This window comes from Gambusia affinis, linkage group LG01 (genome assembly GCF_019740435.1).
Source record: "Gambusia affinis linkage group LG01, SWU_Gaff_1.0, whole genome shotgun sequence".
Taxonomy (NCBI): Eukaryota; Metazoa; Chordata; class Actinopteri; order Cyprinodontiformes; family Poeciliidae; genus Gambusia; species Gambusia affinis.
Window position 1 is genome coordinate 41,809,153 of NC_057868.1, and position 23,894 is coordinate 41,833,046.

At 45.6% G+C, this 23,894-nt stretch overlaps 1 protein-coding gene across 1 annotated transcript; it reads right to left on the reverse strand.

The window, feature by feature from the left end:
- Positions 1 to 291: 291 nt before the first annotated feature.
- Positions 292 to 19,940, reverse strand: slc6a8 (solute carrier family 6 member 8). Its single transcript, XM_044138926.1, has 11 exons — positions 19,539 to 19,940; positions 19,340 to 19,472; positions 11,487 to 11,621; positions 10,933 to 11,036; positions 10,234 to 10,358; positions 7,939 to 8,051; positions 7,105 to 7,242; positions 6,924 to 7,026; positions 6,162 to 6,262; positions 5,923 to 6,093; positions 292 to 4,196 (listed from the first exon to the last, which is right to left on the reverse strand). The coding sequence occupies exons 1-11, from the start codon at positions 19,826 to 19,828 to the stop codon at positions 4,062 to 4,064; spliced, it is 1,548 nt and encodes a 515-aa protein (XP_043994861.1). The 5' UTR covers positions 19,829 to 19,940; the 3' UTR covers positions 292 to 4,061.
- Positions 19,941 to 23,894: the final 3,954 nt, after the last annotated feature.

Consider the following 23,894-nt stretch of genomic DNA (forward strand, 5'->3'; position numbering starts at 1 on the left):
ATAGCCTAGGCTAGTTAGCATAACCACCATGAACAGCAGATAAACAGTTTTCCCATAACAATAAGTAGTTTCTCTGGCATTAGCAGCAAGTACATGATGTTGGTTGACAGCGCTGAGCCCCGCCTCCTGGCTCTGATTGGTTCCTTTTGTTGTGTTCCTGCAGGCGCAGTAGCAGCTCAGAAAGGAGAGCGATCCTTCATAGATTATTGGTCTGATTTCATCTCGTCTAAAGTGAAATAATTCGACCATCAGAGTCACCCCAGACCAACAACCACAGAGACGCTGCAGCAGTTTGTCTTCATGTTGGATTTATTGCTTCAGTTTTGACACTTGGTACAACACAGATGGCATCATCAGGGCTCAGAGTTAATGTTTTCTACCTTAGTGTTTGGCTGGTGACTCGTTAACAGAGAGCCCAGGTTTCACTACATTCACAGCTTAAAGTTGAACTACCAGTCCGCAGACAATGGACGGATCGCCATGGCGACACAATGACAACAGGAAGCTACGTTTGGGCTGGAAAACACAGACAGGAGTCAAAGATTTTCAACTCCAAACCTCCAATCTTTGTTTCTGATGAATATTGGTTTGGTGAAACATGAAGGTCTAATGATGACGACATGTTAGATGATTCCTGATGTTTCTTCTGTTCACAGCAGAAGCATGTTGGGCCGCAGAGTTCTGGTTCTGTGTTCAGAAAAATCACAGAATTTCTTTAAGTCAGTTTTTCAAGTCCAATCCAATGAAGTAATTTCTGATTTTTAAAGTTAGAGCGAGGACTTGTTTCTCTCCTTTCATTATAATTAAGAATGTTTTCAAGCTTTAAAGCAACAAAAAACATTTTCTATTTGTCACAATGTGACTAATTCTGGCCACTTGGTGGCAGCAAAGCAGCCATAAAACACCAACTAACACAAACAGGAACCATAATAACTCATCGTCCAGTTTCTTCTTCTCTTTGTCGGACTTTTAAAATGAATAATTTTCATCGTCTAATTTCATGCAACAAAATGTAAGTTTTCCTACTTTGTGTTATGAGCCCAAACATGATTGTTTAGCATTATGAGGAGAGCGCCCCCTGCTGTGTGAGTCCAGCGTTAAAGAAATCATGCATCCTCTCTTTCCATGATGTTTTCAACCTTCACTAGTTTTTCTTCTGTCACATTTAAAAAAAATTTCTGGCAGAAAATTAAAATCAAAATTAGATTTGCTCAGAAATCAGCAGGTAAGTTTCTGGAAACCCGACGACAACTTGGCAAACTGACGTTTACTGACAGAATCTGAGATGAAACCCGGAGCGACTGGACCGGATCAACCGGAGTGACTGGACCAACTGGACCAACTGGACCAGAGCCATTAGGCTCCCTTCGATTTAAAGCCAATTTGGACCAAATTCCTTTTAGTCTCATTCGGATCGTCAGAAGTGAATCTTCGACACCAGATAATAAATCTGTTTTCTGTTTTCTGTTCAGCTCAGGCTGCTTTTTTCCACATTCCTGTCCTGGATCGGACTTTCATCTCCGATTGGATCCCATTCCTTGGTTTGGAACCGACTGGTTCTTCAGACCGGCTGTTTAAAATTTGACACCAATCCACAAAAACCAAATATGACATTTAGAGGAATCCGGTTTAATCTGTGGAGTGTAAATGTGAACGCGCCGGCTCCGGGTCCCGGTTCAGATTCAGTCAGCAGGTTTTTGGCAGGTGAAAAACAAGATGGCTGCAGATCTAAGATGCTTTTCCTCCAGCCTCCAATCCAGACCCACACAGACGGAAGAAATTAATTATTTTCAGCTTTAAACATTCAATGTTTTACATGAAATGATCAGTTAAAGCACAGCTGCAGATTAGTCCAATTAATGGAAAGAAGGATCTTCTTATCTGGGTTTTAATGTTATGTATGTTGAGCCAAAATCGCAGATATTTAGAAAAAATCTGAAACTAATAACTTCAGAATTGTTTATTGTTTAATAGTAGCTGATGCATCTTTATGTATATTGTTGTTATTTATTCTGTTAACTTCTCCAGGTTTAATCTGGATGATGTATATCTGTGTGTTCTCTGCAGGTTGAAGCAACATTAAATTGTCCATTCTAAGCTCAGTTTTCTACATTTCTATGCAGATGATTTGCTTTCTATATGAGAGCAAAGAAAGTTCAAACTCAAGTTTTGATCCTAAGTTTCTAATCAGGTTTTTGTTTGCTCCGTCTGGAAACTGACCGGTTGGCCATAAAAATGCACCTTTTTATTATTTTCTGCACAATTTTACTTGGAAGAACATTATGACCTGAAAAAGACAGAATATGCAAATGATTTGATCAAATAGATCTCAGATTTACACAATCATTGAATCCTGATGAAGTGAGAAAGTTTGCATGATTTGGGAGCAAAACTTCTCCTTGTTGCAGCTGATCAGCTTTTCGAACTGTTTGATAAATTAACATTTTAATTCACTAAAGTTTTGAGCCTAAGTCAGCCTGTCGCTGAAATCTGCTTAGTTTGATGCTGAATGTTTGGGACCTTTTTTCTGCTAACATTCAGGTTTCATGTTAGCAGAACAGCAGGACGAAGATTCATTTCATGGTGAAAGTGAAAACGGAGCCGACGTCCAGCAGATGAAATAATGTGAGCCTCTGGAGGTCTGGGGGAAAAACAGAAGATCACTCTGGAAACACTTTAGCACTTTGAACGTTAAAATAAAGAACAGGTTTTCCTTTCACAAAATCACTCCATCGCAGCAAACCCGCCACAATAAAAGCACCGGCCTTTGCTGCTTGTTCACGTCAGCCCCCGCAGCACCAAATCCTGGGATTTACGACCCGCTGAAGAATCAGAACCAGCAGCGGGTTCTGATTCTTCTGACTCCCACGAGCCGCCAACATCGGCTAAAAAAACGTCAGGTGTTTTACTTTGAAAGTCTGAAAGAGAAGTGAGGTAGGACTGAAGCGGTGGATTGTGTTTCTCCAACCGAAAATGAACAATCAGCCAGAAATCATCATCATCATCATCATCATCATCATAATCATCATCATCATCATCATCATCCCAGTGAGAACTGCATCAAATATAGCTCAAAGTTTCAATATAGAGATTTCTTCACCAAAATAAAAGCATCCAAAAAATAAACTTCTGTTTATTTTAGAAAAACAAAAACTGATTTTTTTCATCATTTCAGAAAAATGTGCAAACGGATCTGGCTTTCCTACATCTGGATGCTTGTTTCCCAGCAACGGCGGGATGCTAACTGGTTGCTAGGAGACAGAGTCTTAGACACGCCCACCGACAGCGAACAGAAGGTCACAGGTCAACCGTTTGAACTCTAAAGGTGAGACAACAACATAAGGCAACGCTCGGCAACGCTGTCAGTCCGCCGGCTCTCTTCAGGTTTCCGGACGACATTTTGATCAAAATGTCTCTCCTCCCGACCCGGTTACCAGTTCTGATGGGTTTAAGGACAGAACCAGTCAAACATTTTAATCTTCTGCTAACAAGATGAGGAAGAGAGGAAGCGGGACGAAACCCAACAAAGATGGGCAGAACCAACTGGACCGCAGCGTTGATGAGGCAGAGCAACCGGGTCGCAGGCAACAGAACTTTTTGGCACTCAGATGAGAACAGACTGAATCTGATCCCAGAACCTGAAGGGAACATGAAGGGAACCAGTCGGTGCTTCTGTCTAGAACTCTGTCTGTCCTGACAAACAGCAACAATCCAAACTCTGTCGGCTGAAGATTCTGGAGGTTCTGGCTGACAGCGAGTCCATCATGGCTGTTTGTCCGGTTCAGGTTTGTGCTGACCATCTGTCCGACCCAAGACTAAACCGACTCTGTGGCCCTCACGGGAAGACAAGTTGTTTGGGATCGCCACAATCCGCCTTTCATCCTAAATTGGGAGAACCAGAACCCAACAGAACCAGAAGTCCCAGGGAAACCTGGGTAAAGCTTTGGTTGCCGTGGGGACCAATCAGAGTCCAGCTCATTCTTGATGCTCGGCGCTGAAAGCGGTGGGAGGTGAGGGTGGAGGTCGGTCATCTTCTCTTGGGAGGGACGGGAGGGTCCGGTCTACATGACGCTCTCGAAGATGATGACCTTGTTGTCATCAGACCCGGGCGTCAGCGAGCTCAGGGGTCCGATGTCGGGGGCCATGTACTCCAGGTGGTGGGGGCCCCACACGGGACTGGTCAGGTGGGCCCAGCGCTGCAACACAGGAAAGTCATTATTACCAACATGGCTGCACCTCTGGCTTCTTAGCCAATCAGCATTCACCGGGGAAAATGAACCCAACCCGTCCGTTCCAGAACGGCAGACCTTCCTGCTGACTGGGAGTCAAGGTCGACGTCTGGATCTACACTTTGACACCGACTAGTGAGAAGATCAATGGAAACAACAGAGAAATGTTGACGACGTTCACTAGGAACCGGAACCAGAACCTACATCAGATGGAACCGGACAGAGGAATCGGTCTCCCGCGCCCCGTCGGTCTATTTTCCACAGTTTTACCACCTTAGCACTACAATCTGGGTGTATCAATAATAATATTTAACCTCAAAGAGCTAAAATCACACTGGTCACAAATTACTCTGACCAAAGCATTTAGACTCAGTGTAGGGTGACCAGACGTCCTCTTTTTCCCGGACATGTCCTACTTTTTAGACCTAAAAAAATGTCCGGGGGGAATTTAAAAATCGTTAGGGATTTTGGTCAACTGCCTCAAAACACATTACAGAGCTTACAGTGCATTGTGATAACATTCCCACTCCGTTCCCCTACTCCATTCCAGGTTTCTTTGTATGGTAAATTAGTCCCGCCCTTCTCCCCAAATCCAATCACCTTGCATTATGTGTGTGAGTATGTGTGGGAAAAGTAAAGATAGCTGAGTTGACTTGTACACCGGCCGCTAGACTAGTTAAACTTTAAGTGTGACAGGCGGTAGAACATGTGTGTTCGCCGATTCTACGGCAAAAATGCCTAAACGAAAGTGTTTACGGAGGAATTAAAGAAAAGATTCCCGTGCTTTTGTCGTGATCCCTATGAGGCGGAGTGTTTGACGTGTAAGGCAGGTACTAATGTGTCTGTGGCAAATAAAGGTGCCAACAACCTGCAAGTGGTGAATTCAGCAAAACACGTGAAAGCAGCCAGAGGCGAAAGATCTTCTGCTAAAGTCACAGATTTCTTTGTGACAAAGTCAGACAGAGCAGCAGAAGGCAGCTCTGCTTTCCATACTGTGAAGCAGTATTTTTATTTTTTTTGGGGGGGGGGAGTTATACCCCTCCCCGCCAACAAAAAAAAAAAGTGTCCTCCTTTTCAGAAACCCAAATCTGGTCACCCTAACTCAGTGTTTCTCAGTTCCAGTCCTCAGACCCCTGCCTGCATGTTTTAGGTGTTTCCCTTCTGCCACACCTGGATTGAATCTTTGGGTGATTAACAGGCTCCTGCAGGACTTGGTGGCTGCAGAAGATGTCATGCAATCATTTGAATCAGCTGTTCTGGTGTAGAGGCACATCTAAAACATGCAGGCAGGGGGGCAGAGGACTGGAATTGGGAACCACTGCCCTAACTCACTTCTTAATTGTTTACTGATTTATTAAATGGCCGCAGTTGGTTTACATGTTTTAACGACAGTCAGTGTGACAAAGGAATATATATTATATTTTCTCTGTCGATGCGCCGGCAATAAAGGAGCCGTGAAGTTTACAATCCCAGCTGTTACGCAGTTTACCTAAATAGTCTTCTTCTTGCTGACCTTCAAGATGTACTTGTACACTATCGCCCCCTGCTGTCACTGAAAATGATGGGTAACAGGTTTTGCTGCAACAAATGAACATTTCTGTTTGATGTACATTTAATAAACAAAGTTTGAGATGCTATCTTCTGTAGCAGAACAGTTGCTGCGTTGTCTTGGTTCTTCTCCAACCTGACTGACCTCTCTGAAGGTTCCTTTGGCTCTGAACAGCTTGTAGAGGAGGCTGACGGGGATGCAGAGCATGGAGGACAGAGCCAGGCACCAGCCGATCACCTCGCCCCACCATGGGTACACGTACACCGTGTTGTATGTCAGCGGCTTGTAGTTCACCAGGTGGAACAGGAAGATACCCTGAAGTGGCAGAGGAGTCGTGTTACTGGGGCCGTAGTTGGTGACAGACAGGAAGCTGTGGGTCTCACCATGCAGACGCACGGCGTGATGAACGACCAGCACCACTTCATCCAGGGGAACGGTCGGTAGCCGATCATACGGGCCACGTCGTCCATGAACCGGTCCGCACCTGCAGAGACAACATCAACTGGGACCTCACACCCGGATCACACCCCTAATTCAGCCTGGGCTAGCTACAGGCGCCCCCTAGCTGCCATCACAGAGTATTACAACTGCTCTCACTATAATGACGGGCTGAGCTACATTTCCTCAGCCACCGTGTCACTGAGTGGACGGGTCAGAACCTCCTGAACACGAATGTTTTTGGGTCTTTATGGAGCTCAGCTCCAGAACTCGGTGGTTCTGTCAGGATCCATCAACTCCAAAACGCTAAACATTTGTAATCAGCCAGGACCGAGCTCTGAGGGGCTCCACAGAGTCACCAAGACCGTCACAAAACATGGTACCACCTGAGCCCAGCCTGACCTCTGACCTCACCCACTGCTTTAGGTCACATGCAGCCGTTTCGAGTAAAAACAAGAATAACACATTCAGTAGCAGTCTGATTTATCAAACGTTAATTTACAGAAAAAATAAGAATTATTAGATTATTTTTTTGACAGAAAGACAAAAAGTCCCAAAATCTCCAAATTTAAATTGAAGGCTCTGAACTTTGACCTTTGCTTGGAGTTAAAATTTGATCTCATGACCTATTTAAGGATCACTCAGCTGCACCCTGCAATGTAACACCACAGTGTGTGTGTGTGTGTGTGTGTGTGTCTGTTACATACCATAGACCCAGGCAACTACAATACATTCCCAGAAGGACTGCCACAGCAGCGTCATGCCGCTGGCTGAGTAATAGTCAAACAACTGGAAGACGTACATCCCTCCCTGCAGAAAAGTGACCAAATATTAACAATCTCCTTCCGCAGCGTTTGGACTCCTGCAGCTGAAAGTTTCTCTGCTGACCTGCGTCACCATGGAGAGGTCAATGATGAAGCACAGTAAACAGCAGATCGCCACGGCGATCTCACGTTTGTAACGGTGGTAATAGTTCCCAGGAAAAAGGTCCAGAATCCCCGTGACGAATCCCTCCACCCCGACAAACTGCAGGAACACAAAACAACATTAGAGCTGGAAGGTCTGAGCCTCCTTGAAGGCATCACAGGCATCGCCTTCATCTTCATCACGATGATCCAACCGCATCAGAACAGGAAAGCTGAGAAACGACAGGCTGATTCCTGGCCGCCACGGATTTGTTCTTTAGTTTCTGTAACAATTATGAAATATTTTTTCTGCAGTTTTAGGACTGGAGTAAGAAATAGTTCATAAAAAAATTTGGAAAATCTTTAAATTGACATTTTATATTTTGGGATATTTCTGTGTGTTTAGTACAAAGTAAACTTTATCTTAAATAAAACGTTAAAAAACAAGTTATTCTGAAAATACATCCTGAATAGAACAGATTAAAAACAGTTAGCCTCTTTTCACAATTAATAATTATCCCAAATTAAATTATTATATGGGATAATAGGGTCAGCAGGTGACAAACCACATTATGGGTTTATTGTTTTGTTTTCTGCAGTTATGAGGTGGAGGCGTCCAGTCCCTCAGTCAGTTCAGGTCATTGCAGTAAAAATGGACAATAGAAAACAGATTTAACCAGAGGTCGTTTTATCTTCACTTCCTGCCAGATTGATGGAATAAAACTGGATTAAAACTAAATTTACGTCAAGGTGAAATCACTAAACACTGCAGAATTAATCAAACTTCAGAGACGAGTTTGTAGGCGTTCTTGGTCACCTGACTGTCGAGTCCAAGCAGCAGCAACATGAAGAAGAAGAGCGCCGCCCAGAGCGGAGCCACCGGCATCAGACTGACCGCCTTTGGATATGCGATGAAGGCGAGACCCGGCCCTGAAACAGCGACAGGACAGACTCATCCACACGCCGTAGAATATCAAACCAATGCTGAAACCGTTAAAGCTTGTGATTTGTGAAGTCTTTATTTCATTTGTGAATGCACTGATATGGTTCTTTATTGAATGTTGACATATCAACAAAAAATTACACAAATATTCTGCTTTCAATGTAGAATAATCTAGTCCATGTTTGAAGAGGCTGAGCATCAAAGTCTTTAAATTGGAGCTAATTAAAGATGCTAAACATCAAAATATTTGGTGGAATCTGTTCAATCTGAAGCTAACTTCGGTTTCATGTGGTGCTGAAGTTCTGATGGCGCACGGTGGATTACAGTAAACTCTGTCAAAAAAACATCAAACCATCTAACGTCTTACAGATATGCCACGTAAACCATTTTACTAGATACAGTTTCTGTTCAAGAAGAAAGTACAAGCCATGGATGACCAGCTGAGGCATTGTTGGAGAATTGAAAGGTGGCTAAACTCTTAAACATATAGCTAAATAAATAACGCACAGAGACATGGTTTCTTACTGCTGGCCACGACGCGTCTAGGAGATTTATTACACTCTTCCACGAATACGTGTTACAGCTTCATCAGTACAAAAACCAAAAATCTTCCATATTTTTAACATCACCCTTTTTATACAATCTCATCTTTGCTGATGCAAGTTGGAAAGTTTCGACCAATAGCAATACTGCCCTTGAATTACGTAAGGATTCTGGCAGACACTAGACTGAGTGTGTGTTGGACTTCCTTGAAAATATTTGGGACCTTTTGACCTCAATATCTGCTCCATTTCAGAATTGCAGAATAAGCCAAATCATCACAAATTATTGTTCTTATCTGTCCAAACAGCACCCTTCCCAAGTCATATTTGGTCCAACCTTTTGTGCTTCACATGCAAGGGAAAGGAGAGAGTCAGGTCAGTTTGACCCAAAGAGGTGCCAAGAATCCTCTGGCAAAAACAACTCCATAAATAGTATTTCCTCTCTTACATAATCCCCCCTATTCCACTTTCAAGCGGAATCCTAATTAACCTTAGCAGTTGTTTTTGTTTATTACTATACTCAGTTTTATGGCTACCTAATTATACTTCTCATATATATATATATATATATATATATATATATATATATATATATATATATATATATATATATATATATATATATATATATATATATATATATATATATATATATGGGCTGTGCAGCCCATATATATGGGCTGCACAGTGGCGCAGTTGGTAGAGCTGTTGCCTTGCAGCCAGAAGGTCCTGGGTTCGATTCCCGGCCCGGGGTCTTTCTGCATGGAGTTTGCATGTTCTCCCTGTGCATGGTGGGTTCTCTCCGGGTTCTCCGGCTTCCTCCCACAGTCCAAAAACATGACTGTCAGGTTAATTGGTTTCTCTAAAATTCTCCCTAGGTGTGAGTGTGTTGTTTGTCTTGTATGTCTTTGTGTTGCCCTGCGACAGACTGGCGACCTGTCCAGGATGTACCCCGCCTCTCGCCCGGGACGCAGCTGAAGAGGAACCAGCAACCCTCCTGACCCCCATTAGGGAAGAAGGGTGTTCAGATAATGGATGGATGGATGGATGGATATGTATATATATATATGTTGTTTTCATGAGTAATTTAACTAACATAATAAGTACATTGATTAAACACAACTGTCCATTGTTTCCATAATTGTTCTTCCATTTGTATAAGATCAAAAAACTCTGTTGGCTTCTTGCTGATTTGTGTTATTTCAGGGAACAAACTACCTTATGGTCCCCGCCTGCCTCGGGCGACCACCAGTATCAGATTAAATTGGCACAAATGTAATACAATCACGGATCCACAGTAAACCAATTTATAATAATAATAATGGCTAATACATCAGCATTGAAACGAGTTGTTAGCCTATCCAATGGTATTACCAGCTTATTCAGTGCTAATGTTAGCCTATTCAGTGCTAAAGGCTAGTCCAGCCCCTCCAAAGCTAACACTAGCTAGTATTTTTCATTTCACCGGTTGAACAGTAGTAGCAGGTCGCTCAGTTAGCGTTGTCGGACCAGTAGTTAGTTCAGTATGGATAGCCTCCTGCTACCAGGAAGTAGCCCCCGCTGGCTGCGCTGCAGAGTAAATGTTGGCACTAAACTCGGGTTGAGTGGAGCTCTGTGCGGGTTTTACCTGATTCAGCCACCTGGGAGACGTCGACTCCCTGCTCAGCCGCCATAAAGCCCAGGATGGAAAAAACTACGAAGCCAGAAAAGAAGCTGGTGCCGCTGTTGATGAGCGCCAGGACGAAGGCGTCCCTGCAGAGCAGGAGAAGAAGAAGATCAGAACCTCTGGAGCAATGCTGCAGTTCGGTTCCATCAACACCAGCTGAACCCAACCCCGGTACTCCATTAAGGTTCTGTCTGTTTCTGTGGTTCTGTCCAGTTCTGAGGTTCTGTCTGGTTCTCTCCGGTTCCATCCGGTTCTGTCTGGTTTTGAGGTTCTGTCCGGTTCTGAGGTTCTGTCTGGTTCTCTCCGGTTCTGTGGTTCTCTCCGGTTCCATCCGGTTCTGTCTGGTTTGGAAGTTCTGTCCGGTTCTGTCTGGTTCTGTGGTTTTGTCCGGTTTTGTCTGGTTCTGCCTGGATCTGAGGTTCTGTCTGGTTCTTTCCGGTTCTGTGGTTCTCTCCGGTTCTGTCTGGTTTTGAGGTTCTGTCCGGTTCTGTCTGGTTCTGAGATTCTGTCTGGTTCTGTGGTTCTGTCTGGTTTTGAGGTTCTGTCCGGTTCTGTCTGGTTCTGAGATTCTGTCTGGTTCTGTGGTTCTGTCTGGTTCTGTCTGGTTGTGTGGTTCTGTCTGGTTCTGTCTGGTTGTGTGGTTCTGTCTGGTTCTGGTACTTGTAGCAGTCGTTGTTGAAGCGGTTGTAGCTTCCCAATGCGGTCAGCGCTCCCAGTCCGATGGCGTAGGAGAAGAAGATCTGCGTGCCGGCATCTATCCACACCTGTGGGGTCAAAGGTCACAGGACAGAGGTCTTTTATTTCAGAATCCAATTCACAACAAGTCATATCAAGACAAAAAAATCATTCGAGTCTAACTGGAGTAATGAAACGTTTCTGGGGAAACCCAGTAGAGAATGTAGGCATTCGGGCCAGCAGGGGGCGCTAGTCGTTAACTTTACAGCAATCCTTCATCTGAGCATGCATGTAGCAACAGAGGAGAGGAAGAACTCCCCTTTCACAGGAAGAAACCTCCAGCAGGAAATTTCATAACAAACAGTCCCATGAATTCGCAGCACCAGAGTCTTTCATTTCCATAAAAATTTGCTTTTCCTAAATCCAAAACTTTTCTCTAACGACTGAAGAAGAAAATATGAGTTTAGATCAACAGAAAGCAGATGTGTTGTTCCTGACAGGCAGTGCTCAGGGCAAAGCTGCCAATAGGCTGGACCGACCTGAGCCTCCTCCAGTTTGGACCAGTCCGGTTTGATGTAGTACATGATGCCATTGTACGCTCCTGGCAGCGTGACGCCTCGCACCAGCAGGATGATGAGAACCACATAGGGAAAGGTCGCCGTGAAGTAAACGATCTGAAACAGAACCGGCAGAACCCGAGTCAGGGTTTGATCCTGCAGGAACAGGAAACTAGCAACCTTTCAAGAAACTAAAACGGTCTGTTTGGACCGGTTCTGCTGCTCAACTGATTACATAAAATGCCTGAGAACTTTCCAGAAATATTCCATCAGATGTTACAAACGTTTTTGTTGGATTCATTCTAACAACATTTTACAGTGTTATTAGGAAGGATCTGAACATCCCACCATCCATCCAACCATCCATCCTTCCATCCAACCATCCATCCAACCATCCAATCATCCATCCATCCATCCAACCATCTTCTTCTTCCACTTATCGGGGGTCGGGTCGCGGGGGTAGCAGCTTCAGAAGGGAGGCCCAGACTTCCCTCCCCAGCCACTTCTTCCAGCTCCTCCGGAGGAATCCCAAGGCATTCCCAGGCCAGCAGAGAGAGATAGTGCCACCAGCGTGTCCTGGGTCTTCTCCAGGGAGGCGTCCAGGAGGCATCCTGACCAGATGACCGAGCCATCTCAACTGACTCCTCTCGACATGGAGTAGTGGCTCTACTCTGAGTCCCTCCCGGATGACTGAGCTTCTCACCGTATCTCTAAGGGAGAGCCCAGACACTCTAAGGAGAAAACCCATTTCGGCCGCTTGTATCCGCGATCTTGTTCTTTCGGTCATGACCCAAAGCTCATGACCATAGATGAGGGAGGGAAGGTAGATTGACCGGTAAATCGAGAGCTTCGCTTTTTGGCTCAGCTCTCTCTTCACCACAACAGACCGGTACAGCGCCCGCTTGACGGCAGACGCTGCACCAATCCGCCTGTCGATCTCCCGCTCCCTTCTTCCCTCATTTGTGAACAAGAGCCTGAGATACTTGAACTCCTCCACTTGGGGCAGGACACCCCCCCTGACCCAGAGAAGGCATTCTACCCTTTTCCGGCTCAAGACCATGGCCTCAGATTTGGAGGCACTGATCACCATCCCAGGCGCTTCACACTTGGCAGCTCTCCAGCAAGAACTGCAGATCACGACCTGATAAAGCCAATAGGACCTACAGGGACCTGACAGCCTGTATCAAGGAGCCTGGTACCCCATACTCCCGGAGAACCCCCCACAGGGCTCCCCGAGGGACATGGTCGAACGCCTTCTCCAAGTCCGCAAAACACATGTAGACTGGTTGGGCGAACTCCCAGAACCCTCCAGGACCTGCTGAGGGTGTAGAGCTGGTCCAGTGTTCCACGACCAGAACCAGAATCACACTGCTCTTCCTGAATCCAAGGTTCAACAATCCGACGGACCGTCCTCTCCAGAACCCCCGAATAGACCTTGCCAGGGAGGCTTAAGAGTGTGACCCCCCCTGTAATTGGAGCACACCCTCCGGTCCCCCTTTCTGAACAGGGGGACCACCACCCCAGTCTGCCAATCCAGGGGAACTGCCCCCGATGTCCATGCAATATTGAAGAGTCAGGTCAGCCACCCCCGGGGCCCTGCCACCGAGGAGCTTTTTGACCACCTTGGTGACCTCAACCCCAGAGATTGGAGAGCCCAACCCAGAGTCCCCAGGCTCAGCTTCCACAATAGAAGGAATGTCGGTGGGATTGAGGAGGTCTTCGAAGTATTCTGCCCACTGGCCTACAATGTCCCGAGTTGAGGTCAGCAGCACACCATCCCCACTGTAGACAGTGTTGGTGCTGTACTGCTTCCCCCTCCTGAGACGCCGGATGGTGGACCAGAATCGCCTCGAAGCTGTGCGGAAATCTTTCTCCATGGCCTCTTCAAACTCCTCGCACGCCCGAGTTTTTGCCTCAGCAACCACCCGGGCCACATACTGCTTCGCCCGCCGGTAACCATCAGCTGCTTCCGGAGTCCCACAGGCCAAAAAGGCCCAATAGGACTCCTTCTTCAGCCTGACGGCTTCCCTCACCGAAGGTGTCCACCAATAGGTTTGAGGGCTGCCGCCGCGACAGGCACCGACAACCTTGCGGCCACAGCTCCGATAGGCTGCCTCGACAATGGAGGCACAGAACACGGTCCACTCAGACTCCATGTACCCCTTCTCCCCCGAGACATGTTCGAAGTTCTGCCGGAGATGGGAGTTAAAGCTCCGCCTCACAGGGGATTCCGCCAGACGTTCCCAGCAGACCCTCACAACACGTTTGGGCCTGCCAGGTCTGACCGGCATCCTCCCCCACCAGCGGAGCCAACTCACCACCAGGTAGTGGTCAGTGGACAGCTCCGCACCTCTCTTCACCCGAGTGTCCAAGACATACGGCCGCAGATCCGATGAAACGATGACAAAAGTTGATCATCAAACTGCAGCCTAGGGTGTCCTGGTGCCAAGTGCACATATGGACACCCTTATGCTTGAACATGGTGTTCGTTATGGACAATCCATGATGAGCACAGAAGTCCAACAACAGAACACCACTCCAGTTCAGATTGGGGGGCTGTTCCTCCCAACCACGCCCCTCCAGGTCTCACTGTCATTGTCCACATGAGAGTTGAAGTCCCCCAGCAGAACAAGGGAGTCCCCAGGTGGAGCACTCTCCAGTACCCCCTCTAGGACTCAAAAAGTGTTGTTAATCTGAGCTGCTGTTCGGCCCGTAAGCACAAACAACAGTCAGGACGAGGCTTCCCTCCCGAGAGGGTAGCCTGCCTCTCGTTCACCGGGGTAAACCCCAACATACAGGAGCCGAGATGGGGAGCAACAAGTATGCCCACTCCTGCCCGATGCCTCTCACCATATTCAACTCCAGAGTGGAAGTATGTCCAGCCCCTCTCAAGGAGACTGGTTCCAGAACCAGAGCCATGCGTCGAGGTGAGACCAACTATTTCTAGCTGGAACCTCTCAGCCTCACACACACTAGCTCCGGCTCCTTCCCCACCAGAGAGGTGACATTCCACGTCCCAAGAGCTTCTGCAACCGAGGATCGGACCACCAGGGTCCCCTCCCTCGGCCGCCACCCATCACACAATGTACCCGACCTCTTTGGCCCCTCTCACAGTTGGTGAGCCCATGGGAGAGGGAGTGCATGTTTCCTCTTCGGGCTGAGCCCGGCTGGGCTCCATGGGTAAAATCCCGGCCACCAGGTGCTCGCCATCGTGCCCCCCCTTCAGGCCTGGCTCCAGAGTGGGGCCCCAATGACCTGCGTCGAGGCAAGGGAACGCCAAGTCCAAAGGTCTTTTCCATCATTGGGGTCTTCGGGCTTCACTTTGTCTGGTCCCTCACCTAGGACCTGTCTGTCTTAGTGACCCTACCAGGGGCATGAAGCCCCAGACAGCATAGCTCCTAACCCTAATCCTAAGCCCATCCAACCATCAGAAACTAAAGAACCAATCTGGTCCTTCAGTGATTTTCTACAGTAACAAACAGAAACAGAATCTACTTTGTCTCTCATGTCGTCTGTTCACATGTGAAGCGTGGGTAGAGGTCGGGTTGACCTGAGTCATCACTTGTTGCTCAATCACTGAGTCATTCTTTGAGAGAAAACTGGTTTCCTGAAATATGAAGCAATGTTGATGAGTCTGAACTGGAGCCAGGGCGTTTTGTTGACGTAGCACTAAGCTCTACAAGTTCAGAATTGTCCAAGTTGGTTAAAATGAGCATTTTAAGCTGAGGATAATGTCAAATACCTTTGAAGTTGTTGAAGTTTCCTCATGCCCCAACATGTGCTGGTGAACGGTTTGACGTCTGGATGCTGGTTCCAATGCGCATTAGGCCTTCTTCCTCTAGTGAAAAGTCTCAGGTGATGGACTTAAAGTTCATTGAGAGCAGCAATATCCTGCCCTCTGCCACACTGACCAAGTCTGAAGGGCAATTTGGTGTTGTTGCTCGTTGGACCAGAGTCGAGGTCTCGCTCATCAGAGCTTGATGCCATCCATGGAGAGTTGATGCTGGCTCCTCTTCAACATCAGTATCCTTCACCCGTCTGCCAGCTGCTCTAACCTGGACGGTTCAGACCCATCCAGACCAGTAGCCTCGTTTTTCTTTCTGGTTTTACCATCGAGTCCATGCAACTACTCCAACCCACCAGGGACTCCTGCTGTGATACACTCCCTTGTTTCACTGACTTAATTTTACTTTTCACTCGGTTGATTTATTTATTTTATTTTATTTTTTGGTTAATATGTTTACATTTTGAAGAAAATTTGTGAATGTTGAATATTTGAGACATTAGAAGAGTGGGAACTGGGATTGGAGGATTCTTTCCGCCTCTCTGCTGGGCTCTTCTTTCAGCCTCCTGCTGATGAACAACACCAGCGGCTGTTTGTGTTGGGACTGAGAGTCGTGTGAACGCTGAGCGTAAAGCGGATCTGACAAAAGATCATCAGATGAAGACTGACCATAAAAAGTGACGAGTTCCTCTGAAAACCAGAACCTAAGGGTTGGAGAAGGTCAAAAATAAACCAGTGACCCTCCATTGGTTTCATGGTGTCCTGCTAAAGATCCTCATCTATTACTGATTAAAATAATATTTAATAAACTCCTTGAAACAAGATTTAGCTAAACATTTTTGATGTCAAAGTAGCAGAAAGGTCCAAGAACGTTCCTGGAGAAAAGTTTGAACGTCAGACAAGCTGAACGTTGAGATGTTTGGACGTAACAACCATTTATTTAGAAGAGTAACTTTAAGAACAAGAGACTACGTCAAACATGGAGGAGGCAGCATGATGATGTGGGATTTGAATGGAAACCAACCAACTACCCATCCAGAATGAAGCCAGAAGGTTGCTAATGCTCTGGCTCAAGTGATCCAGATCATGGATTTAAAAAACTGTAGCAGAGGTTTGATGTAGGATCTCAAAGAGGATCCTGATGTTTCTGGAGAGCCAAGTGGTGAAGGTAAAGCCCTGCCTGGATCCACCATCTGACCTTTTGCTTTCTAATATTTCCTGCTTCTGGACCAGAACTTCCTGGAGGTTCTTCAGGTGCCGGTTCGGATCCATCCGTCCATGCTCCGTCAGGACCTGGATGTTTCTGCGTTTGGTATTTTCCCAGTGTCTGATGGCTGCAGACGCAGCATCGCAGCTCAACATGCAGCCTCTCAGTCACGTCCCACTGCAGACAGCTGCCTTCCTCTCTGCCGTCCAATCGTGTCCCGCCACCTCACAGGGCCTCAATACCTCCCCCCAAGGTCGTCATAGCAACTCTGAACTGGTCATGTGACTGCAGCCTGGTGACACATCCAGGGTGAATAAGAGGTGTCAGCTGAGGATTTAAAGGGGCAGTGCAGCATTTTTCCCCTCTGACTACGACTCACATGTTTCTGTTTTATCCAGCAGGAGAGAAAAACTGAAAACCTCCTGCAACAGAATATTCATAAAAATAAAAACGAAAGATGATAATCGGAGCAGGTCTCTGCTGGCCGACATCTTTCATCTGAAGCAAATTCAATGTTTAAATGTTTTATATTTATCACATCAAACACCTGCAGGCAGCCCCACCAGACCACACACTGGTCCCACAGGTCCACGACAAACCGGTCCCACCGCTATACAACACACTGGTCCCACCGCTACATAACACACTGGTCCCACCTCTACATAACACACTGGTCCCACCACTACATAAAACACTGGTCCCACAGGTCCACAACAAACCGGTCCCACCGCTACATAACACACTGGTCCCACCTCTACATAGCACACTGGTCCCACCGCTACATAACAAACCGGTCCCACCGCTACATAACACACTGGTCCCACCTCTACATAGCACACTGGTCCCACAGATCCACAACAAACCGGTCCCACCGCTATACAACACACTGGTCCCACCGCTACATAACACACTGGTCCCACCTCTACATAACACACTGGTCCCACCTCTACATAACACACTGGTCCCACCGCTACATAACACACTGGTCCCACCGCTACATAACACACTGGTCCCACCTCTACATAGCACACTGGTCCCACAGATCCACAACAAACCGGTCCCACCTCTACATAACACACTGGTCCCACAGGTCCACAACAAACCGGTCCCGCTACATAACACACTGGTCCCACCACTACATAACACACTGGTCCCACCGCTACATAGCACACTGGTCCCACCTCCACATAACACACTGGTCCCACCTCTACATAACACACTGGTCCCACAAACGGTCCCACCACTACATAACACACTGGTCCCACCTCTACATAACACACACTGGTCCCACAGGTCCACAACAAACACTGGTCCCACCACTACATAACACTAACACACTGGTCCCACAGGTCCACAACAAACCGGTCCAACTACATCATAACACACTGGCCCCACCTCTACATAGCACACTGGTCCCACCTCTACATAACACACTGGTCCCACCTCTACATAACACACTGGTCCCACCGCTACATAACAAACCGGTCCCACCGCTACATAACACACTGGTCCCACCTCTACATAACACACTGGTCCCACCACTACATAAAACACTGGTCCCACAGGTCCACAACAAACCGGTCCAACTACATCATAACACACTGGTCCCACCGCTACATAACACACTGGTCCCACCTCTACATAACACACTGGTCCCACAGGTCCACAACAAACCGGTCCCACCTCTACATAACACACTGGTCCCACAGGTCCACAACAAACCGGTCCCACCACTACATAACACACTGGTCCCACCTCTACATAACACACTGGTCCCACAGGTCCACAACAAACCGGTCCCACCTCTACATAACACACTGGTCCCACCTCTACATAACACACTGGTCCCACCACTACATAACACACTGGTCCCACAGGTCCACAACAAACCGGTCCCACCTCTACATAACACACTGGTCCCACCTCTACATAACACACTGGTCCCACCTCTACATAACACACTGGTCCCACCTCTACATAACACACTGGTCCCACAGGTCCACAACAAACCGGTCCCACCACTACATAACACACTGGTCCCACCTCTACATAACACACTGGTCCCACAGGTCCACAACAAACCGGTCCCACCACTACATAACACACTGGTCCCACCGCTACATAACACACTGGTCCCACCGCTACATAACACACTGGTCCCACCTCTACATAACACACTGGTCCCACCTCTACATAACACACTGGTCCCACAGGTCCACAACAAACCGGTCCCACCACTACATAACACACTGGTCCCACCTCTACATAACACACTGGTCCCACCACTACATAAAACACTGGTCCCACAGGTCCACAACAAACCGGTCCCACCGCTACATAACACACTGGTCCCACCTCTACATAACACACTGGTCCCACCACTACATAAAACACTGGTCCCACATGTCCACAACAAACCGGTCCAACTACATCATAACACACTGGTCCCACCGCTACATAACACACTGGTCCCACCTCTACATAACACACTGGTCCCACCTCTACATAACACACTGGTCCCACAGGTCCACAACAAACCGGTCCCACCACTACATAACACACTGGTCCCACCTCTACATAACACACTGGTCCCACAGGTCCACAACAAACCGAACACACTGGTCCCACCCTACAACAACACACTGGTCCCACCACTACATAACACACTGGTCCCACAGGTCCACAACAAACACTGGTCCCACCACTACATAACACACTGGTCCCACAGGTCCACAACAAACCGGGTCCCACCTCTACATAGCACACTGGTCCCACCGCTACATAACAAACCGGTCCCACCGCTACATAACACACTGGTCCCAGACCCAGCGGTCTGAATGGTACCTTGCCGGTGGACTTGACTCCTTTCCAGACGCAGAAGTAAACCAGAACCCAGACGGCCATCAGACACAGCATCAGCTCCCAGTTGATCCGACCCGGTTGGTCCAGTCCGGACGAGATGTTCAGCACTTTGTTCCTGCGTGGGCACAGACCGGGTCAGAAAGACGACCCCGACCCGACCCGGCCCGGTTGCGGTACTCACTCCCAGAACTCGATGATGGGCGAGCGGGCCTCGGCCAGATCGGCGCAGGTCAGGTTGGCTCCGCCCACGGTGGCATTGGCCAGGCTGGCATTGCCGCAGTGCAAATGGTGGAAGGTCTCGAGGCAGTTGGGCGTGTTCCATTCGTTGTCACAGGTGGACCAGGGGAGGGTGGAGCTAAAGGACTTGATCAGGTAGTAGAAGCCCCAGGCCAGAACCATGATGTAATAAGTGTTGCAGAAAAACACGATGACCATGGAGGAGTAGCCCAGACCTGCACAGAACACAGACATGGTCCAAACTGAAAACTTTTCAAACAGGCTTCTCGTTAAGCCCACATTCCTGCACTGACAGTCTTTCTAATCTTCAAACATGAATCTGTGTAATGTGGTTGACTTTGGGTTGAGTTCCTGGAACCTGGAAACATTTCCAGAATTTTCCCCTTATGACTGAACAGTGGAGGCTAAAATCTGCAAACTTTTTATCGGAGACCAGTTTAATGCTTGACCTCATCAAACGAAACAAAACTTCACATTACCTTTGCACACTTGTAAATACCTTGTTGTCATGGTTACAGTAATAAACAGGCAGCAGTTGTTATGCAGCTCCTCTTCAGCTTAAACATCTGAGTTATGAACATTTATGTCACTTCCTGAAAGCTTCAGTGGATTTTTATATTTCTTCAGTTGTTTAGTAAGAAATAAATTCTCCTCTTCCAGATTTACTCCTTTTATTTTAAATGATAGTTTTTCCTTCTAGACAAATAAGGAAAAGTTGTCAATTTTATTAAGAAAATCTCAAAATCAAAATCTACCAAAAACTATTTAATTTAATTTTAATTATTTTTAGACTTTTGTTAGTGTTTAACTTTTTGTCTTTATTTATTTTAATTCTGATTTTTTAGGAAACAAAGACATAAGTTCACTAAAGACTTAAATTAAAATTCCAGATTTTGGATATTTTCAAGATAGGAAGTTAAAATGTTTATACTAAAAATATATATTTTTAGTTTGAATTAAAAATGCATTATTTTATGTAGTATGAACATGTTTTCTATTTTAGGTCATTTTTATTTAATGCAACAAAAGTCATTGTACCCGTCCAGCGGCCATCTTTGAGGGGGTGCAGCAGTTATTGGGCACCAGGACGTGTCCCTCCGTCCACCACATGGACAGACATGGACACTGTCGCGTTCTCTGCGTTCTCGCTGCATTTTCACTGCATTCTCGCTCCGTTCCACACAAGGAGCAGTTCGGTCAGCTCCTCAGATGCAGTAAACTGTTATCAGTGCCGTTCCTGTAATAATGTGTGAAGCTGATAACAGGAAGCAGCGCCAGGAAAGGATTTGTGGTTGTGGGGACTGAAGGTCTGAGCGACTCATGAACCGTCAAACTGCTGACGAAGCGGATTCTTCCAGGTTATCAAACCAACATGTCCTCAGATTTTCAGATGGACTTAATCTGGGACAGATTGTGACAACATTATTGATATTGATATTGTGGTTTGCAACTGTCTACATGTAGAATTATGAGAACATTCTCATAAAAACGATCTTTGCTCTCCAGGAGTTTTATCCCAGTTAAAGGTTGAAAAAGGACAAAAACTTTCCTCTAACAAAATTTACGTTTTTATCCTGTTAAGTTTTTGCTACTCGTGTTTCAAACATGAATCTGTGTAATGTGGTTGACTTTTGGGTTTGAGTTCCTGGAAGAACATTTCTATGAATTTTCCCTTATGACTGAACAGTGGAGGCTGAATAGTTTATATTTATTAATCTGTGGACTCTTCTAACACCTGGCAGGTAAATATTAAATGGATAAAATCATGACTAGTTGTTATGCATATGAACAATCTGAGTTATGAACATTTATGTCACTTCCTGAAAGCTTCAGTGGATTTTTATATTTCTTCAGTTGTTTAGTAAGAAATAAATGCTCCTCTTCCAGATTTACTCCTTTTATTTTAAATGATAGTTTTTCCTTCTAGACAAATAAGGAAAAGTTGTCAATTTTATTAAGAAAATCTCAAAATCAAAATCTACCAAAAAGTATTTAATTTAATTTTAATTATTTTTAGACTTTTGTTAGTGTTTAACTTTTTGTCTTTATTTATTTTAATTCTGATTTTTTAGGAAACAAAGACATAAGTTCACTAAAGACTTAAATTAAAATTCCAGATTTTGGATATTTTCAAGATAGGAAGTTAAAATGTTTATACTAAAAATATATATTTTTAGTTTGAATTAAAAATGCATTATTTTATGTAGTATGAACATGTTTTCTATTTTAGGTCATTTTTATTTAATGCAACAAAAGTCATTGTACCCGTCCAGCGGCCATCTTTGAGGGGGTGCAGCAGTTATTGGGCACCAGGACGTGTCCCTCCGTCCACCACATGGACAGACATGGACACTGTCGCGTTCTCTGCGTTCTCGCTGCATTTTCACTGCATTCTCGCTCCGTTCCACACAAGGAGCAGTTCGGTCAGCTCCTCAGATGCAGTAAACTGTTATCAGTGCCGTTCCTGTAATAATGTGTGAAGCTGATAACAGGAAGCAGCGCCAGGAAAGGATTTGTAGTTGTGGGGACTGAAGGTCTGAGCGACTCATGAACCGTCAAACTGCTGACGAAGCGGATTCTTCCAGGTTATCAAACCAACATGTCCTCAGATTTTCAGATGGACTTAATCTGGGACAGATTGTGACAACATTATTGATATTGATATTGTGGTTTGCAACTGTCTACATGTAGAATTATGAGAACATTCTCATAAAAACGATCTTTGCTCTCCAGGAGTTTTATCCCAGTTAAAGGTTGAAAAAGGACAAAAACTTTCCTCTAACAAAATTTACGTTTTTATCCTGTTAAGTTTTTGCTACTCGTGTTTCAAACCCAGAAGAATTATTCTCTCAGGTTTGTTCCATTTTAGAAGAACTAGTTCTATGTTCGCTTTATGCACAGTCAAGCTGAATAGTTTATATTTATTAATCTGTGGACTCTTCTAACACTGGCAGGTAAATATTAAATGGATAAAATCATGACTATATATATGAACAATCAGTATGAATCCGCATTTGGAATTTAATTTTCTCCCTTAAAGTTGATCAACATTTTCAGAATTATTTCAGCTCAGCAGTGAGTTGGCTGCGTATCAAAACCAGTTTCACTAACATTATTCTCATAAGGACCAAATTCACTGTGTGTTAAATTGAACTACTTAAATGTTGATTCAAAAAGTTGATTCAAAAAGTTGTGTTCTGTAGATTCAACTATTTTTAATTTCACTCAATTCAAAACTCAGTTTCTAACAGAAAGGAAATAAAGTCAGGATGTTCAGAGGAACAAAAATCCTTTAATTCAAAGATTTAATTAACCAGATTAATGTGTCATAGCTAATAAAATACACTATTAGCTATAATAATAACCTAATATTATCATAACTTATTATGATAATATTATAATAAGCTTTATTATAACGGTTGGGTTGTAATATTGCTCATTATAATATAATAAAACCCACAAATATTCTGCCATATTGTTTCCTGCCAACAGATTCAGTTTTTGACTGACAGAAACGTAAAGTTGTTTGTCGTCAGCGTACATAAATGCTGCATTCAGAACCAGAACCAGAGAACCAGACGGTCCGTCGCATCAATCAGCCTGAAGTCCAAGAAAAGTGAACAAGTTTAAACACGTTGAGCAGCAGATCAGCCAAGGTTCTGGAGAAACACCAGCCACATTGAGGAGCTGCCACTCAAAATGAATGAGGAAATTCAGAATGAACTGGTTTGATTCATCTGGAAAATGTTGTGGTCCGTTTGAGGCTGAAGGGTTCTGGTCCAGACCATCTGCTCTTGGACTCATTTTCCACCCGGTTCTGGTTCTGACCAAGTTGTGTAGAACCTTTGAAGGTAGAACAACCCAGGATCACAGGTTCCAGAGCAGCAGGAGATCCAGCGAGGCGGATGAAAGGAAGAGGGCGAGCAGAGCGGGGCGGCCGGTTCCATTCAGGAACGTTCAGTTTGTTCAGTTGAAATCATTCACCGTCACCTCGGGAGTTCCCCAGGGTTCTGTCCTGGAACCCTCCCTCCTTCATCTTTACGTAAAACTCAGAACCCTGTCCACCACCCGCCCCTCCGTACCTCTCAGACCTCCTTCATTGCTACAGATGGCTGTACCTTATTAGAACCAGACCAGAACCAGAACCAGACAGTGGGACATTTTCATCAGCTTCTCTGATAAAGCAGACGCTGACAATTTACTAGAACTTTGATGACTTAATTTCAATTTTTTACTCAATTATGTTTTAATCATTTTGTTTTGTTTTATATGTTGTCAATCACTATCTCATGGTGCTAAC

What these genes read in the sequence shown, in the direction of transcription:
- slc6a8 (XM_044138926.1), bottom strand. Translation starts at nt 19,828, where the DNA reads ATGTCTGTGTTCTGTGCAGGTCTGGGCTACTCCTCCATGGTCATCGTG. An exon ending in CTCCCAGGTGGCTGAATCAG is followed by an intron (nt 8,052 to 10,233) that starts GTAAAACCCGCA and finishes TCGCTGTTTCAG; the next exon opens with GGCCGGGTCTCGCCTTCATC. An exon ending in TGCTTGGACTCGACAGTCAG is followed by an intron (nt 7,243 to 7,938) that starts GTGACCAAGAAC and finishes GTGTTCCTGCAG; the next exon opens with TTTGTCGGGGTGGAGGGATT.